The following is a 19,232-nucleotide window of genomic DNA, read 5'->3' on the forward strand; positions in this document are numbered from 1 at the left end:
TTTAATTGTGAAACTGGTTTTTATAAGCAGTCCACATTAGAACTTAAAAAAACAAAAAAACAAAGCGTGGGATAAAACAGGCTTAGGTTATGCATCTGATTGATATCTGGCTTCAGGGCATACATGTATCCGATGATTTGCATATTCAGCCTTGTCATCTGCGTGAAATTCACCCTGAGGGAAAAAAACAAAACCACAGGCTCATTTGTACTCTGTCATTTTCAATAGTCTTGTCTGCTTATTCACCATGCCTGTTGCTGAGAACCTGAAATTTCTTGAGAATGGGAGCAGTCAGACGAGCTTCACAAACAGTGTTAAATAGTGCATCGTAATGGCAGGATTCTTTATTTCAAAAACAGCTGTGCACGCAGAACAGACAGAGACAATAAATAGAGACCAAAAGTTTTGAATACCTACTAAACTCAGGGCAAACGGAGAGATACAAAAGTTTCTGCTGACTTTTACACCCGTGGAGAGCAACATAAATACACATAAATGGCACATTGTCATGTGATTACACACTAAGAGTGAGAGGAGATTGATAGTAAAGGAAGATGAAATGCTATCCAAAGCCGAATGCCTGGAAATAATCAATTATTCGCTTCTCTTAACTGGCTGAAATGTTCTTAAAATGAAATTAAAAGGTATTTGGTCTCACAAACTGTTATATTCAAATACACATTATGGAGGGACAAACACAGGTACACATCCTTCATTCATATCATGTAAGTGGCAGTTTGTTTGGCTGTTGAAGCATAAAGACAGTGTGGAAGTCTTACACAGCCTGCTGCCATCTGCAACATACATTTAAAAATACTGTCAGTATACTAAGCAGTCAGCTGAATGAAGATTGCAGTTAGAGAGGAGTTCAGTCCTCATTTGAACTACGTAAAGCTCAACTTAAAAGTCACTTTAAGCCAGTCCTAAAAAAAGATCACTGGCAGAAGCTGGAATGCAATGAATGCACAATATTAGTGCAGATGGCATACAGTTTTGGGAGGAAGAGTCCATGATGCACTGAGTTAGTGTGTGTAAAGCATGAAGGCATTCCCTTACATTATAAGAATATTACTAAACAAGAAAAGGCAAGAACAGGTGTTATAGTACATCTAAAGTCCTTGAGAAGAGGAGAAAAGTATTGTTACATTAACCTTATAAAAAAAAGAAAAAAGAAAAAGAAAAAAAGTCAGTGGACTCCCAGAAAAAGGAAAAAACTAATTTTCAGATACACTTTGGTCCACAGTGTCTAACTATTCCCAACAATTATTATTCCTACATCTGTAACCAGCTTGTGAGCCTCACATACTTCTCTACAAGCCATAACAAATGTAACCTTGCATTTAAAAATGGGGGAAAAAAAGAAGAAAAAAAAAAAAAAAAAAAAAAATCACACATTTCCAAATTATCAAAAGGAATACAAAACAGAAAAACAGATAATAAGTAAACAAGCAATTTCTATTTACATTACATACACGTTACGCAACAGAACTCATGTCGTTCATCCATGACAGTCACTTCTAATTCTGATAGTCACGTTGCTGTTTGCACCCCTCTGTCCTGTTTGTATGATGTCTGAAGGTTGGAAAGCAAGTCTGCCAGCTTTTAAAACCATTAGAGCCGCAGAATGAGAAAGAACGCGTGGTGTCTGGCTCCCTCTGGTGGAATTTTGGTGAAACGACATGAGACGAGGGCCGCGGCGCTCAGAGGTTATCCCCTGGCTGATACTGAGGCTCAGTGGCAGTGAAGTAGTCCTCCAAAAAGGCTTGCAAGTACTCAAAGGTGGGCCTCTCCTCTGGGTCTTTCTTCCAGCACTGTAGCATTAGCTCATGCAGGGACGAGGGGCAGTCCTGGGGGCACGGCATCCGGTAGCCTCGCTCCACTTGCTCCAGCACCTCACGGTTGTTCATGCCTGAACAAAGGAGCACAGAGTGAGAGTTTAGGGCTGTGCTGCCATCAAATCACCAAGTTTGTAAGCAGTCTTTCTGTGCCGTTTCCATAAGTTGAATTACTCTAGGCTTTGCTTTTGAGTTTCAGTATCGTGGAACAGATTAGTAGATGACTTCCTGCACCTACTATTGGTTGCAATGTGACATTAAGATGGGGGTAATAGTCGATTAGCATAAAAATGTGAACAGTCAAAGCGGGAAAGAGCCTTCCGTTTTGATCTGAACTGAAGAAATAGTGCTTATTAAGGTTAAAATGGAATTATAATGTCAGTGAAACTGGAACAATTCACATCCATTAGCTTGGAACATTTCTATGTATAATGCAAAATGCAGTGTGCATTATGCAACTAACTACTGTTTTTTTTCCTTTTAAATCATGCAAAGTCTCGTGTCACAGCCTGCATTAACTGAATGCAGCCACTTGATTGGTTTTGAGAGGTGATTACATAACCCACAAAGCTCAGCACTCTCACCTGGATAGGGCACTCTGCCCTTGGTCACCAGCTCTGTCAGCAGGATACCAAATGACCACACGTCTGATTTGATGGTGAATTTCCCGTAGAGGGCAGCCTCAGGAGCGGTCCACTTTATGGGAAACTTCGCACCTAAAATAAATTCAGGTGATATTAATTTCACAAACATTCGCAAACTTTTATTATTTTGCTTCTGCATCCCTCCAGATATACACAAAGATACACAGCAGCGGCTTCCACCAAAACCTAAAGACTAAAGTAGGTCAGTCTTCACTGTACTGATTTTTTTCCCTTCACTGATTTGATTAGTGCAGGCACATAAGGACATCATTACATCCCACCAGGGAAATAACGGAACCATTCCATTATCCATCTCCGTGTCAGTTTGCACTTGGCCCGAGTCGAGCAAGTAAACATTTCATTTCTACCAAATGAGTGACTGAACATATTGACAGAGTGACTAACAGAGCTTGAAGTCCTCCTGGTGTGGTTCACATCTGACTCAGGGGGGAAACAACACTGGAGTGAATCAGGTTTTGGCTGCTTCCTCGTCATCCTTCAAACAATAATCGCAGCGGCATATTTTCGTGTAAAACAAGTGCCCTTTTAAGAGGTCTCAAGTCCGGCACCGTACCCCTGTATAAACACATCCTTGGTTGTCTTTGCGCTAACCACACGTGCATCCGCTTTCCAGTTGTTCCATCAAGACAAATTCTTGGTCAAAAAGAAAAGCAGCATGCTCCAAGTGCTGCTCATGTTGTGACATGAGTCTGTCAGTAACAGCATAAAAACATTTTAAGGTGAAGAGGTCAGGGGTCAACATCAGGAAAGTTTAAGTTTTGTATTCATGAAATTCATTTTGGTTAAAGCAATGTCCTCTGAAGTTACAGAAACACAAATGTGTGTGCGTTCGTGTGTGAAACTGGATGGAATAAGCCCTTTTGCCAAGCCACCAACATTTTTCCTCTGATGGCAGTTTACAGGGAACTTAATGAATCCTACAGAAACAGAGTTAGACAAAACATGTGCAAGCTTCTAATCTTTTTCCCAGTAGTAGTCAATAATTGACCTGACCCACTGAAACACAAGAAATCTAGTAGAAAACCACCACTGGACAACTTTGCTACTGAACAGACATTTCTCAAGCACGGTCTGTAGTCATATATTGTCTGTATTACAATGTCTAAGCAACATAAACACAAAGAAAGTTTAAGCGTGTACTCACACCAGGTGATCCATAGATCTTATCTTAGTTCATCAGCACATAGATCACAGGTGTGTGTGCTATGTCAGCATTTTCAAACGTGACTGAGTTATTACTCAATTCTGACACAAAATCTGCTGCTCATATTTGAAAGTACGCACAAATATAATAAAGTCTACATTTACAGGGACTGGAAGTTTTTTCAGTTTTGAAGTTTGTAACCTATGTTGCAGTTTCTGTACTGTGTGTTGTTCCAACGTCATTTTAATTCACTTGTGGTTTAAACAAGCAGGAAGGCATTAGTGATGGATTCATGAAAATGTGTTGGAGTGAAGCCTACCTTGTCTTGCTGTGTATTCGTTGTCCTCGATGAGTCTAGCCAGACCAAAGTCAGCAATCTTGCACACCAGGCTATCTGCGACTAGGATGTTGGCCGATCTTAGGTCTCTGTGGATGTAGTTCATCCTCTCGATATAAGCCATGCCCGCCGCCACCTGGGAAATTGAGGGTTTTTTTCCTACTGAACATCATCTCAATGTATAGCTTCAAGGTCATTAAATCTGTGCTAAGCAAGATTTACACAAATGTTATCACCCTAAAAAAGTGGGACAGCAAAAGTGAAGCATCTCTCTAAACTGAAAACCCACAGATTTGCTTTATATACATTTACTTTCTCAGTAAACAACATGAATCACGTAGAATTTGTGCAAAGTGTGTGAAAAATTGGGAAATCACCAAAAACAAAAGACTTTAAATGAGCAGTGCTGAGATTAAATGACTAAACTGGGAACAGTTGGAGATGATTAAAGTCAGTTAAGCTCTTAAAGGAAACATCTTTCCCTGGGAACATGTTTTCTGAGCATCAAGATTTTCACACCTGAGCCGCCATGTCCACTAGATTTGGCAGTTTGAGGCCTCGACCTTCGCCGTCCTTCAGGAAATCAAGCAAACTCCCTGAAAAGATAAGAAAAAAAAAATACAGTCAGGATATCAGGCTTTTGTTTTCTTGGGCTGCCACATCATTACAAGCATCACGTTGTGCTAATGTTGCTTCAGTTCTGGGATTTCTGCCTAGAATGTTACATCTTAGTGAGATGTTTGTTAGGTATTGCTGTGGTAACTGAAAATCTGTTTTTCCATCGCAAATGCATCCTGCCCAACAGTCACAATGTGAAATAAACTTCATTTGCTATACAGCAAACTGGGAGACATACTCCTATCATATACATCCTATGCAGATATATATATTATGCAACATTATTTAGGTGCATGCATGAATGCATGTATGCAATGATGACACTGTTAAAGCAGCCTCTACCTTTGCTCATGTACTCTGTGACTATATAGATGGGTTCCTCGGACACCACAGCATAGAGCTGCACCAGCTTATCGTGTCGGAGCTTCTTCATTATCTGAGCTTCCTCCAGGAAGGACTCAGGTGACATCGTGCCGGGCTTAAGAGTCTTCACTGCCACCTTGGTGGTGCCATTCCACGTACCTGCGAAGAAAAACCCCAAAATGTGACATTCAGTCTAATTAAAAGAAAAAACGAACAGGCCACGCTTCTTTTAACTTAATCTGTAGAACACATAACTAGAAACAAATACTCCCTGAAAGCTGCATTAAGTGTATCAGAGTATGACATAACAGATTGTAATTAAAACTGAGGTTTGCATGTATTTTCTGGGTTTGCTTCAGGCGCTCCAACAGTCCAAATACATACATTGGCTGTCTCTCTCTGTACCAAGAGTGCACACCACCTATCACCCAGTCACAGCTGGGACAGGCTCCAAGCTTCCCTGTTAACCTGTTAACCTGAATTAGATAAAGCTAGAAATATTCTAATAACTTGCTTTTGTTTTTCCCAGGGTTCCCAGGGTTTAACAATCCAAGCCCTCCCCAAAATCTTAAATCCACTCAGAAATCACAACAAGTTCAAAAATGGCGTTCTAGTCAAAATGGAATTTTTGGAATTTGAGGAATAAGATACACACCCATCCAGACTTCTCCGAACTGGCCATTGCCGAGGCGTTTAATAAGCTGCAGCGACTCCCGCGGGATCTCCCACACGTCTTTGGTTTTGACAGACAGGTCGGTCAGACGAGGCATGCCTTTGTGGCACGGCACGATCAGTCTGCAGCACAGGCCTGCAGCCCTGGCTGAAATGACCGTGCAATTTGGGGTCACATGAGAAATGTGGAAGTGTAAAAGAAGAAGAAAAAAAAAAATCCCACACACAATATACCATTAAGATGTTTTTGTACACACTGAGCAGCAGAGTCTCACCCGAGTAGTGCTGCACTAGCTGCTGGAGTGTCTCAAACTGGGCTCTGGTGGTGATGTAGTAGCCTCCATTATCCAGTTTGCGGATTTTATAGTGTTTAACGTGATCTCCCTTCACGTCATCCCAGTCCTGGATGGAGAGAGAGTAGGCTCCTAGAACAGATTGGTTGTGATGTTATTTTAAGTTATTCAATCTTTAGTCTGACGGCTTATTCTAGGTTTATCCATAAATAATTTGCTTCTACTTACTTTCACTTTTATGTGCTCCTTTACTTATGTACAAACACCTGTCAGTTTTCCTAAAGTTTAAAAGCGTTCAAACAGTCACCATCTCATTTTGAGTACCTTTAGTTGTTTCGCTCTCACGGATCAGGAAAGTCCCTCTGGCGTTGCTGTTGGAGAGCAGTTGCCTCTCTGCGTCCTTTCGACCCAATTTACCAAAATACCAGCTGAAGGAAGGAGGAGAAATGGAAAAAAAGAAGTGGGAAATTTGTTTTCAGTGCTTTCCTAAATATTCTATTTGTACTGTGCGTGCAACCATGTCACATCTAACAAAGGCAATGAGCTGACTTCTGAAATATTTATGCTCTCTGGTGATGAAGCTGTCGTGCCTCGGAGACCCGTGGAGGCTGTGTGTGAGAGCGTGTGCTCGAATGAAAAAGTTTCACTCACTCCTCGGCTTGGATGGAGTCCACGGGAGCTACGTAATTGCTGGGAATGTATCCAGTTCCACCTGTAGTGAGAGAACGAGCCTCCCACCAGTCTCCCTCGCTGAAAAATGAGAGGGTGGATTTAACAGAGAGCTAGATCACCATTTACTCATCGTGTAAACAAAGAGTGGATGCACTACATTTAAGGAAATAAACGCACTGTTCTTAATACTCTGAATGCTGTTGTTTTAGTGCAAATCTAAGACAAAGCAGTTGAAATGTAGAGACCCCCGTGTATGACCACCCTCATGTGATTCAACCATTCTGAAATTAAAATTATAAACTCAATTTTTGAATTCATAAATTTGACTACAGCTGAAGCTCTTCATTCGCAACTATGATTTGAGTGCTTTATAATTTTCAGGACAACGTTCGGACAGTCTGCTCATTTGTCGCCACAAATGCGCTTCTTATATCCTAAATAATATCCAGTGGGAATCACCTCCAACCTTGTGCAAATATATATTATTATTATTTATATATAAATATGTAAATGTTCTAGCAATAGCTTGTTGGTTCCCCTTTGTTATAGACCATTTCCTGGTTTAAAAAAAGAAGAAAAAAAAAGAATTACACTCATTGCCACTTTATTAGATACACCTTTCAACTGCTTTCTATCACATATATTTAATCAGCGAATCACGTTGCAGCAACTCAGTGCATTTAGGCATGTAGACGTGATCAAGACGACATGCTGAAGCTCAAACTGAGCATCAGAACGGGGAGGAAAGGGGGTTTAAGTGACGCTGAACGAGGCATGGTTGCTGGTGTCAGTTTCCCGCACAACCAGGATTTACAGAGAATAGTTTGAACAGGAAAATGCCTTGTTGATGCCAGAGGTCAGAAGAGAAGGGACAGACATCTGGTGTAAACAACGCGGATCTACTTTAGGTTAGTGGTGGGCTAGTGTTTAGGCTCCTAAACACTAAATGCGCATTGTTTAAGCGCCATATTTGACATGCTGCTTTTAGCAGGAGAATGTCTGGTGTCACAAAGCTCATATTACCTCAAACTGGCTCTCGAACACGAGTTCACTGTTCTCAAATAGCCTCCACGGTCACCACATCTCAGTCCAATATAGCACCTTTGGGATGTGATATAACGGGAAATTCACATCATGGATGTGCAGCCAACAAATCTGCAAGAACTGTGTCATGCTGTCATGTCAATATGGACCAAAGTCTCTGCAGCACTTTGATGAATCTATATCACAATGAATTAAGGCAGTTCTGAAGGTGTACCTAATGAAGTGGCTGGTGAGTGTATGTTTCCAGCAGGACCTCCCATTCTGTTTGGAGTTAGGGACTGAAGTTTGACTGTCATGAGTAGCTGAGATAACTGGTTGGATTTAGGGGAAATGCTTGGTTTGGATTCAGCGAAAGAGAAAACACAAAATGACAGGGAGACAGAACAGAGGCTCTCAGATGTCAGTCAGCATTTACCATGGGAAACGCCCACTGACAGCCCGCAAGTATGTCTGACTGTTTAATTCTCCTATAAAGATGTGATAAAGCAACAAAAATCACTGTAGTTACACAAAAAGTGAGGAGAATTCAAGAACCTCACAGACCCGGTTAAGTCTGTCAGATTGGTGCCGGTGTAACATTTGTTACAGACGGACCAGAGAAGGAAAACACAACCACCACCCTTTTGGTGCTGTCATGCAGATGTTTTCACACTTACGTGCTGTTGAGGATCTGGAACCTCTCCCCTTTTCTGAAGCTGAGGTCATCCTCGGTCCTGGCTTCATAATCATAAAGGGCCACAAAGAGAGTCACCCCTGCCGCAAAACAAAAATGTTGCATGTGGCGGTTATGTGGCTGAAATATTATGGCGGTGGGTTTTTCATTCCATTTTTACTGTAGGGTTCGTTCATCTGTCTAACACATGGGGCTTATGTAACGGCAATAAATATTACTGCCTTCTTTGTTTATTCTTTACACCCCATCTGCTGCATTATTTTCACCTTAGAAACAAAACAAATTAAAAAATATATTCCAGATCATTTCATGTCCAAATACACACAATCTACTCTTTTATCTTTCCAAACATCTCATGAGCAGCGCTAACTTAAAAAGAATTGTGGGAGTTTTTCGCTTATAAAAATTTTAAATAAAAGCAACAATTTGGAGACTCTTGAGATGTTTCAGCGCAGTTTGTGATTTATGGTGATGTTTTACTTTTAAGGACTTGTGTGGGACATTTTATTTTTTCAAATAAAGTAAAACATTCATATTAAAAAGCTAATTGCTACAGGTGTGACACAAAGCTTAGTTTACAGAACCAAACTTTGCCACTAACTGATTTGGATTTATGTCCTGATACCTTAATGACAGCTGTATGATCTCAGTTTAACAAGAAAGGAGCACTTAGACTCTAAAAAGGCAAAAAAGAAAAAAAGAAAAAGAAGGGGTAAAAAAGATCTCACAAAAACAACTTTTGTTATTAATTGACTAACAAAACTGCAGACCTAACGAGCAACTATAGAAACTACTTGGTGCTATCATGGTCTAGATGAGGGAAGCCAATCAAAAATCTGCCAGTATCTGTTAATAAGCCTAAAACTGTAAGTGTTCATTTTCTGATTTGATCTAAATCCTCCAAGCTGCAATCCTAATGTCGACCAAATCTGCACACTGTCCGAAATGTTGAGGTCATTGAAGATCAGATCAAGTTTCTGCTCTACATCTGTTATAGTTTCAGTTTCTTGCCCCTCAAGTCTTCACTGTACAAATTAGACATGCATTTTATTTCACATTCCCCCTCTTAGAGTAGTTTCTTGTTCATGTTCATGTTCGTGACGGCAATTTCAAAGATGTTGGTTTTATTCAACCACAAAAAGGGTTCAAAGTACGTCACAGACATCAAAGCAAGGATGGTGGCGATTTATAAATCGGATGATACGAAGCTTTCAAATTTCGAGCAAAAGAGTGTAAAGCTCATTTCTCCCCATTTGAAGCGCTCTTCAGCAAAAAGTCTGCTCTCTGTCATTGTTTTTCACAGAGAACTGGTCATAATTTAGGGCATTTCTATTCATTTTGAGGCTCTACTACACACAAGAGAAGGCTCACTTATTTATTTAGTAAACGCCACACAAGCCACAAACTTCACCCGTTATTTAAGTTGAGCCTGTAATTCTGAGAACAGAAACCTGACAAGCCAACATAAGCTGCTTTTTTTGTTAAACATCTATATTCACAGGCCATACACTTGTTAATGCAAATCTCTAATCAGCCAGTCACATGGCAGTAACTCTGTGCATTTAGGCCTGTACGCATGGTCAAGATGACCTGCTGAAGTTCAAACTGAAGGGTCATTTAAGTGACTTTGAATACGACACGGTGGTTGGCGCCAGATGGGCTGGTCACAGTGTTTCAGAAACAGCTGACCTGATGGGATTTTCCCCACACAACCATCTCTAGGGTTTGCAGAAAATGGCCCGGAAAAGAGAAAATATACAGTGAGTGTCAGTTCTCGGGGGGGGGGGGAAATGTCTTGATGATGCCAGAGGTCAGAGGAGAACAGCCAGACTGCTTTGAGCTGACGAGAAAACAACAGTAACTCATAAAGCCACCTGGCTCTGTGAGCACACAAACAACATGAAAGAATGGATCCATCCTACCAGGTAGCTAGCAGCCTTCAGAGACATTTTTAGACAGTTTAAATTAGACATTTTATTTCTCCTTTAATTATTAATTACTACTATTTGTAATTTGACCCATTACTTAACAGCATGTAAGTTTATCTTCCAACAGGGTACTCAGTGAATTTATTCCGGGCAACCAAATTCAAATTAATATTTTTTTTAAACTATCATTTTTAAAATGTGATATTTTGTATTCATGTATTTTTCAGGTTCAAATTATTTTCAAATTATGCAAATTTTCCGTTTATTTGCAGTTTTTATGCACATTAGCCCTTTCAAAGGTGACAAATATCTTTAAGACATGTAAAGTAGCTCACATGCATTCACAGTCTAATATTACCTGTGCCTCCCCGAGACCGAAGGGTCCCAGACTGCGAGGACGTGTGGACTCCTCCGAACACGGTGACTCCCTGCGAGGCTGCGCTGTGGAAGTTGTTGTAGTTGGGAATGGTGGTGACCCCAAAGCTGGGGTAGTGCTGCGGAGTGGGGTCAGACCCATAGCGGTAGCCCGAGTTGTGCGAAAGGCTGGTCTCCCGGTCATCAGTGAGTTTTGCTGCTTCTTTATCCTTACATTGGACACAGCCCATTCTCTACTGTCTGTGGGTGGAGAGAGAAAGAGAGCGAGATGGAATTAGCACTTAGGTAAAATAATAGCTCAAAAGCTGTCTCCACTGGGGAAATTATGATTCAATATTCCCATTATTTCAGAGCTTCCTTTGAGAGCTCCACAGAGTCTTCTGAAAAATCTTTCAATTAGGCTGAAATTAAACACGGCGCTTTAAAAGATGCATTACTAATTAAATGGAGGAACACAATGCACCACAGCTGTATGTGCTCGGTAAATATGACCGCTGCATATGTACGCTCGCATTAATGCTTTATGCTGAGAATATCCAGTTAAACTGGCCATAAAACAATTTAATGGCCCTACTTATCACAGTTTACTTTTCCATCAGATTGCAAGACCACACTGAGGAGAAGAGTCTACACCGAGCCACTGACTTTACAAGTGAGCATTTACTTTATTTTTGTTTGCTTTACAAGGAGCCACGCACACGCGCGCTGATGGAACATTTGTCCTCACTAAAGCAAAGATAAACCAGTTTTTGAAACGAGGGACAGAGCCTGCTTTCTGCTTTGTCAATTAAAAACAGCCTTACCGTCTTTGCAGACCCAGTTTAGTTAATGAACATTTCAGCTCGCCGTGTCCCACTCCCCAACCCCCCCTTTAAGCCCTGGAAGCTCGCGAAACCGGTTCAGCATGCCTAAGAAGAGGGCCCCGGCAGCAGCGCTGTCTTTCAATGGCATAAGCAGGCAGCTGACTTCAGAGGCAGCTAATTGGAAACATACTTGTTTACAGTGTCGCTGAATGGAGAGAGGTGGTGTTCGGAACAAAAGTCAACACTGCAACAGATCGAGGACAAGGGAAATCATCCCAATGCTCTTTACCCCAGCTGTATAACCCCCCAAAAAGCACAATCTGTCTTTATACACTAGGTAATGCTGCTAATATTGGAAAATAAGCACGTCTTTCTAAGGAAACTATTTTCCAAGCAGAAAACAAGCAGGAACCACAGGCTTGTTTTTGAAGGACTGGTGCTTAATGCTTACAAGCAAAGCTACACAGTATAAGATCAAAGCCCTTCAGGCCTGTTTTACATTTACTAGCAAGAAACTTTAATGCCTGCACAGGCAAAAAGTGCAAACAGATGTGTCACTTGCTGCACAGTGGGAGAAAATGCTGCAGAATGTAACAAGTCAAGCACTATATGTAGATGAGGAGAAAATGCATGAACGTATCAGATGAACGGGAAATAATGCCCTCTTTGAGAAGAGGTCACATGATGGTGCAGTGTCAAAATCTTGAAATGATTATTGTTGTTGCAAAGTTGCAAAGATTATGGCAAAACACCAAAAGTGGTTTTCAAGTGTAAGTTGTTGTAAAGCTGCTGTAAACCCATCAATGCTTATCTATTATACATCAGAGAGAACAGGTTGGTCCAGAAGAAGCTAAGCCTGAGGTCAGATTTCTCTGAAAGATCACGTTACATCTGATGATTAACCAGCTAGAAAAACTAATTCTGCTGCATAAAATTGTATTCATTCATTCATTCATTCGACAATTAAAATCCTTGCTGTGTTGCCTGTATGGAAAAAGTACCAAGAGGGACTCTGACACCAAAAACTGAGTTTTCCTTCTGTATACAGGATTTCATTATTGCCACACTATACAGCTTAGCTCCAGTTTGCTTAAGTAACAAAAGGACGTAACTGCTGCAGAGAGACCGACATCACTGTGATTCATTACTGCCAATAAAACCCCATAAAATACGCAGAAGAAGAAACGAGCCCAGCAGCAGCATTACAGTATAAGCTCTGACCGAAGCAGAGACCGCAGACAGAAATACAAGAAGCACGGCTGCTGTTGCGTCTCCAATAATCCTTCAGATATAAAATAATCTGTTTTGACATCTATATTTATATCTCCAATCTTCTGGTATTTACAGCACGTTGCTCTAAAGTACAGCTGATATATTTAAATGTAAAAATCCTATATATGAATGGCTCGCTATTTCTAATAAGTAAATGCATAAGATTAGTCAAAAGAGAACTTAACCAACCTTGAACAAATCAAAGCAATATTCAAAGCGAATACGTGGACTTTTCAGTGCTTCCACACTTGGTTTTGCTGTTTGTTTTTATCTTTTTTTGCTGGACAAAGCAAGTAAATGAAGACTTCAGGATGTTGTGATGGGTATTTTCTGACTTTTTAATCGACATCTGAGAACTGATATAAAACAAAAAGGGGATCCGCTCTAACAATTCACTGAGGAGAAGAAGCTGCAGTACTACAAACACAGCAGAATGAATTGATTTTCCACAGTTGAGTTCAAAACGTGTCTTTTCAACATGTTGCAGTGATTTCATAAGTATCGGGACAGCTGACAGTAACCAAAGACGGCCTCCAAACCAAGTTAACACTGGGTGGCGATGAGTGTGAATTCATCAGGGCTCAAAATTGTATGGAGAAAGAAAAAAGGAGGACTGGGACACATCGTGATTTCAGTCCAATTCAAATAATTTAAAATTAAAAAAACAAAAACAAAGAAAACCACATATCCAGTACTGTCACTCGGCTTGGGACATTACAGTATTTATTTGGCCAGGAAAGCTATGAATGTACAGTTATGTGAAAACTTTTTGTCCATAACTGAAGCATTCAGGTGTGTGGGTAATGCAATGCCACAGTGGACGTCCCAGTAAATTCAGCCCAAGGTCAGACTCTTCAATGGTCGGAGAAACTGCAAAAAAAACCCAAAAGACTCTGCAGGCCTCAGTTAGCTATTAAATATTAAAGTTCATGACTGTAAAGTTAGAAAAATACTGAATGAGTATGGCTTGTTTGGAAGGGTTGCCAGGAAAAAGCCTCTTCTCTCTAAAAAGGACATGACAGCACAGCTTACGTTTGCAAAGTTGAATCTGAATAAACTACAAAATGTCTAGAACAGAAGTGGCCTCAGAAGTGGTCTCATCTGTCTAAAGGACAGTAGAGATGTTTGGCTATAACACACAGAGCCATGTTTGGAGATACGAGGCGTACCAGCACAAACACCAACTGTCAAGCACGGTGGGGGAGGGGGGATGATTTGGGCTTGTTTTGCAGCCAGAGGACCTGCAGTCACTGACTCGACCATGAACTTCTCTGCATATGAAAGTATTCTAAAGTTAAATGTGAGGCCATCTGTCTGACAGCTAAAGCTTGGCCATTTGGGTCAAAGTGTTGTAACGGCCCAGTCGAAGTCCAGACCTGAAATGCCGTGGTGGGACCTTAAGGCAGCTGAGCATAAACAAATGTCTAAAAACCTCAATGAACTGAACCATCTTTGAAAAGAAAATTGAGCAAAAGTTCCACCACAGAAAGTGAGTCATACAGAAAACGTCTGCTTCAAGTTATAACTTCTAAAGGTTGTTCTACAAACTACTGAATCATGAGGGTACTTAGTTTTAGAACTTGGAACTATCACATGACTGTATTTAACAAGAACGTGCCCGAAGTCCACGCGTTTGAGGACTGGGATTGAGTTCTGAGCTGTGGGCTGGCAATGCCCTCGAATGACAGAGGTGACCTGAGGTAGTCAGGCATTGAAAATAAAAATAAATTCTTATGAATACACAACAGAGAGAAAAACAATATCAAGGCCACGAATCTTAACTTCCCATAGTTACTGCATTTCTTTACTCACCTTCCCGTCGATACAAAAACCTCTAAACGTGGGGTTAATAAGACTAACGTGTTTGACATCATTGGCGGAGAACTGCAATAGCACCAGAATATATTAACTGAGCAGGTGAAGTCTGATTTCTGGTGGATTTTCTCTTCAACTCAAGTGATTGAAATAGCACTGCCTCCACTCCTGCAGGGATCAGAGTAAATGAGGGGAAATCTCATGTCGTTGTGCTGCCTGTGGGGATTATGAAAATCTTGCTCTTCAAGTTAAAAAGACTAGGGACTACTGTAGCTTTAGCATACATTTACCATTCAGCTGCACAGAATCTATAACATTTTGCCTTAATATAGTATTCATACATGTTCCCTGTGTGGTCTTTTTATGGCACAGTGTGTATTTGTAAACATTAAATCATGTCTGTGTTGCGATTTCAATTAATAATCTTATATTTACAAGATAAAGAATCCTTTAGATGAGTCGGTGAATCAGCAGCTTTTCACATTTACACGGTAATTTAATAAGAGTTTCACGAGCGTTCATCATAGATACATTTCTGCTCTCCGGTTACACACGAGTCAACACTACGTATGAGATCACAACATAAGTTTTAGATAGGTGCTCTCGCTGCATTTCATCATGGTGGAGATGGACACAGACACACGCAAGTCTGCTCGATGCCTGACCTGCAGCACAAACCCCCCCACACCAAACCAGCAGATGATGGCGTCAAAGCCTCGGGGCTTGTTCCCTTTCATGGCACAACCTGGGTATTGCATGAACACCTCAGCCTCTGCAATAGCAATCATCACGCTATTTTCAGACCCAAATGAGCAGCTTGCTGTAGAGAGAGTGACAATGGCGTGATCAGGAAGGTCCTTCGGGGACAAGATTGCAATGTGTTGTAAGAGTTAATTCAAAAGCCAAAGAGAAGGAAAAGGTGAGAGGCCTCGAGTTTTTCACCAAAAACGTGTTAAAACTCTGCGTTTCATTTGCTTCATACCATTTACCATCAGCTGTAAGTTGGACTGAAACCAACTCCTTTTAGAGCAAGCCTCAAGTGGACAATGTATAAATTGCAGTTTTCTGCTGTTGGTGTTTTTGGTTTAATTTTTTTAATTTTCACAAAATCTGTGTTAAAATGTTGAGGTTTTTTTTTTTTTTTTTTTTTTTTTTTTTTTAAAGAAGCTGACCATAAATGAGGTGTTCATGGAACATTTGTAAACTGAACCATAAAAAATGTGAGGAATTTTAGGAATATCTGTGAATATCGCTGCAGGACACCCTCTGCAGTGACTTCCATCACGCCTACCACCACAGGTAAATCCACAACCTGTTTTTAGTAACTATCGGCTTTCACACTATTTTATCAAATGCACCACTGAACAAGCAGTTTTTTTTTTTTTGAATGGGTACCGAACGCACAGCAACGGGGTCAGCTTTACTTTATCTGTCACAACCGCTCGGCTCAACTGGAAATTAATTTACCCAAATGACAGCCTTTATTTTGATGCTGCACAAGCTTGAGTGTTAATCATCCGTAACAACAGTCATAGTGCTGGAGGCCATAATGAGATAGTGGGTCATTTGGAGTAAAGCTGCAATCAATATACTATATTAAAAGGACAGACATGTCAGGGTCGCACAGTCTAACTGATGGATTTACCAGGAGAGACTCAGTCAGGCCTGAAAAACAAATATATCTGCAGTCTGATTTGTGTTACGGGCAAGAAAAAAAAAAAAAGATAATTGGATGTGTAAGACTAAAAAAAAAGACTGAAATTCCCTAAACAGCAACAATTATTTCATTAAGAATTACGTAAGAATGAGTGTAACATCTGCAGCTTCTAAAAAGGGAACATCTGACGATTTTCTAAGTGGTACAAGATTATGAAATATGTATCTATCTGTGCATAACTTTGAGCTCAGGGAAAGTATGTAACATTACGTGCAACTGACTGACTCCAACAAGTCCTTCAATCATTTCATCATTTTTAGTAATTTTTATGTTTTTAGATTTTTTCTTAAAATGCTGTAACCTTATTAATCTCTCGCTCTCTGGAGATTAATAAAGTCTTAATGCTACAATATAAAATAATCATACAAGTCTGCAGAGCAATTGCTACATGTGAACCTAATGGTAACAAGTTTAAAAGATATTATTTCAGCTTAGAAAAACAAATTGAAACGTGGCTTTGACTAATAAACTGTGGAAATTATGGTCAATTGAGCATTACATCTGGCAATGTTGTGATAATTTAACCTCTACGAACTTACAAATCCCTCCAGAATACAGTCTTTCCTCAGTCTATTTTGCAATTCAACACATCTTCTTAAAAGGTATCCTGTTTAATTTGAAGTGTGGGGGTCCTTTCACACTCAGATCACTGACAAGGCACAAAACAAGGTCAAACTTCCCACATGCCTCCCACTGGCATCGCACTCACTGTGACCTTATTCAACTCCATAATTCAACGTTCTGATCATGGAACAAAGACGAGACCAACGAACCAACAGAGGATCTTTTTTTTTTTTCTTTTTAAAAAAGCTGTGTGACATTTGAATGCACGTGAAACCCACTGTTATGTTTGCTGGATTTGGTACAACGCTGACAATCTCCTCCTTATGGCTGCCATTCTCTGAATACTTACAACATTTGCTTGTGTCAGACAACCGAGTTCATTCAGTGTATCAACAACGAGACAATGGCCACTTTTCACTCTGCTACAAGATTATGAGCACAATGAAACACTGTTAAAGCTTTCAAAGCATTCTTCGTGTGCTGAATGAACAGAGCTAGTTATAAAACACGCAGCTGAGATTCATACAGTACGTGCGTGTGGGTTTAAGCCTAGCTGTGTTTTAGTGTCACAGTGTCTATACTTGAGCTTCTTGAGTCATGTTGTTAAATCACTGATCCCATTGTATATGTCTATTCAGTCAGCGAGACCAGTGCAGACTAGGTGAACACTTTCCAAACAGGAAAAAAGTGTTATCCAGATACCAGAGCAGAGTCTTGCTGCTTCTGCCTGACAGTCTGAACTGAGGGTTTAAATGATTCTTTCCAAATCTTGTGCCAGTGGAGGGTAATGGTCGATGCAAGAATCCAGTGGAAATCATGATGAGGTGGGTTTACAGGAACGGAGGATGGAAGGTTTCTGGCAGAACTAAAAATCGCACTTGAGTTGATGGAAAGTGTAAAACACTGGCACGAGCCACATGGCGCACAAGTGCTGGACGCAGATCTACAACGATAAGCCAATTAGGAGATGCAAAAAAAAAAACCAAAAACTTGCAACTTGTTTGATTTATTTATATTATTAATAAAAAAAAAAATGCTAAAAATGTGTGGCTGTTTTATACTTTTCATTAATTTAGTGCCCAAAACATCAGAATACAATAAAATATACCCCCTGCAATTTCCATCTATGAAACCTGATTTTTTTCAAACAAACAACTAAGTCTTCCTAAATATTTAGAATAATGGACAATGGTCACATTTTAGAAACTAGAAAAATATCTTCAAATGTGGCTTAATGATGATTTTACAGTTAAGTGCTAATTTATTTTCTGCTGCTTGACAGATTAATTTTACAATGATAATCACCACAGTAGATGTCAAAACAAACCAACACCTTCCAAAAATCTTAAAAAAAACAGCAAAATGGTCTTAAACCAAAGTTATCAACTGAACCTTATTTTGAAAAGCATGTGCATTTCTTTATAACTTATTTCAGGTTTGGCAGATTATGCGCCAGCAGGTTGAACTGTATAAGGGAGAGAGAGCCTGAAGGGGGAAAAGTGCACGGTCCATGAAGCACAACATCCAACTCCTTTCATTCAAATTTAATACACCAATTGTGCACTCATTCATAGGCAGGCTGAACTCAGGCCTTCAGGGAGCTGACTGAACAATTTAACAACCAAAACAATAACTGCTGACTAACTTATTGCACATGGGTAACAGTGGGGTTAGCTCACACATATCATCCCCAGTGTTTGCTCACAAGATGGATGGCTGCACCTCCAGACACATGAGATAACCCGACTGGAACAGCTTTAATTGGATGTTTAGCAGCATGGCAATGCAATTAACTCAAAGCATATGATAATTCCTGTGGAGGTAAACAATTAAGAGGCTGCCCGAAGGCCAGCCTGGCGTTTATTAGGTGTGTGTGTGTGTGTGTGTGTATGGCCTCAGTGGTCAGCTCTGTTCTGCAGCGCATCCATCCCTGCTGCAACACAAGAGCCCCCTCTCCAGAATCACTGCAAAACATCATCCACAGTCACCATCACCGCTCTCCCAGTCTTTTCCTCAGCGAAGGCAATGTTTACGCAAACCACACAAAGCCAGCCCTCCGAGGAAGACTCGGAGTAAAGACTGGCGTGACTGCAGCCACTCAAACTGTGTTATTTATCTCATCTGCTCTCTCTGCCTCTCTCCCTCTCGAGATGAATTCAACTCGCTTTCCACAGCGCAAAATAGGGGACAAGGCTGGCGCACCAATTGAAATTCAACAGAAGAAAAAGAAAAGCGTGCTCACCGCAGAAAAATCAAATTAATCCATCGGAGTTTCTAGAGGGAGCTTCGTGGAGGAAATTCGCGGTCGTCTTTCTTCTCTGTCAGTGTTTTTCCTCCGCACAGACAGAGAATAGCGGTGGGAGACCCGTCCCTGCCGATACAGGAGCTCCTGTCGCCGCCGTGTGTACGGATGATGACGAAAGCACAGGGGGTCAAGTTCAC

At 40.6% G+C, this 19,232-nt stretch overlaps 1 protein-coding gene across 1 annotated transcript; it reads right to left on the reverse strand.

The window, feature by feature from the left end:
* Positions 1 to 314: 314 nt before the first annotated feature.
* On the reverse strand, positions 315 to 19,212 carry fyna (FYN proto-oncogene, Src family tyrosine kinase a). Its single transcript, XM_084914594.1, has 12 exons — positions 19,033 to 19,212; positions 10,603 to 10,859; positions 8,300 to 8,396; positions 6,579 to 6,677; positions 6,252 to 6,355; positions 5,910 to 6,059; positions 5,618 to 5,782; positions 4,942 to 5,121; positions 4,501 to 4,577; positions 3,964 to 4,117; positions 2,420 to 2,551; positions 315 to 1,909 (listed from the first exon to the last, which is right to left on the reverse strand). The coding sequence occupies exons 2-12, from the start codon at positions 10,847 to 10,849 to the stop codon at positions 1,701 to 1,703; spliced, it is 1,614 nt and encodes a 537-aa protein (XP_084770720.1). The 5' UTR covers positions 10,850 to 10,859; positions 19,033 to 19,212; the 3' UTR covers positions 315 to 1,700.
* Positions 19,213 to 19,232: the final 20 nt, after the last annotated feature.

The sequence above is a fragment of the Perissodus microlepis genome, chromosome 19 (genome assembly GCF_051167445.1).
Source record: "Perissodus microlepis isolate ML-2025 ecotype Zambia chromosome 19, ASM5116744v1, whole genome shotgun sequence".
Lineage (NCBI taxonomy): Eukaryota > Metazoa > Chordata > Actinopteri > Cichliformes > Cichlidae > Perissodus > Perissodus microlepis.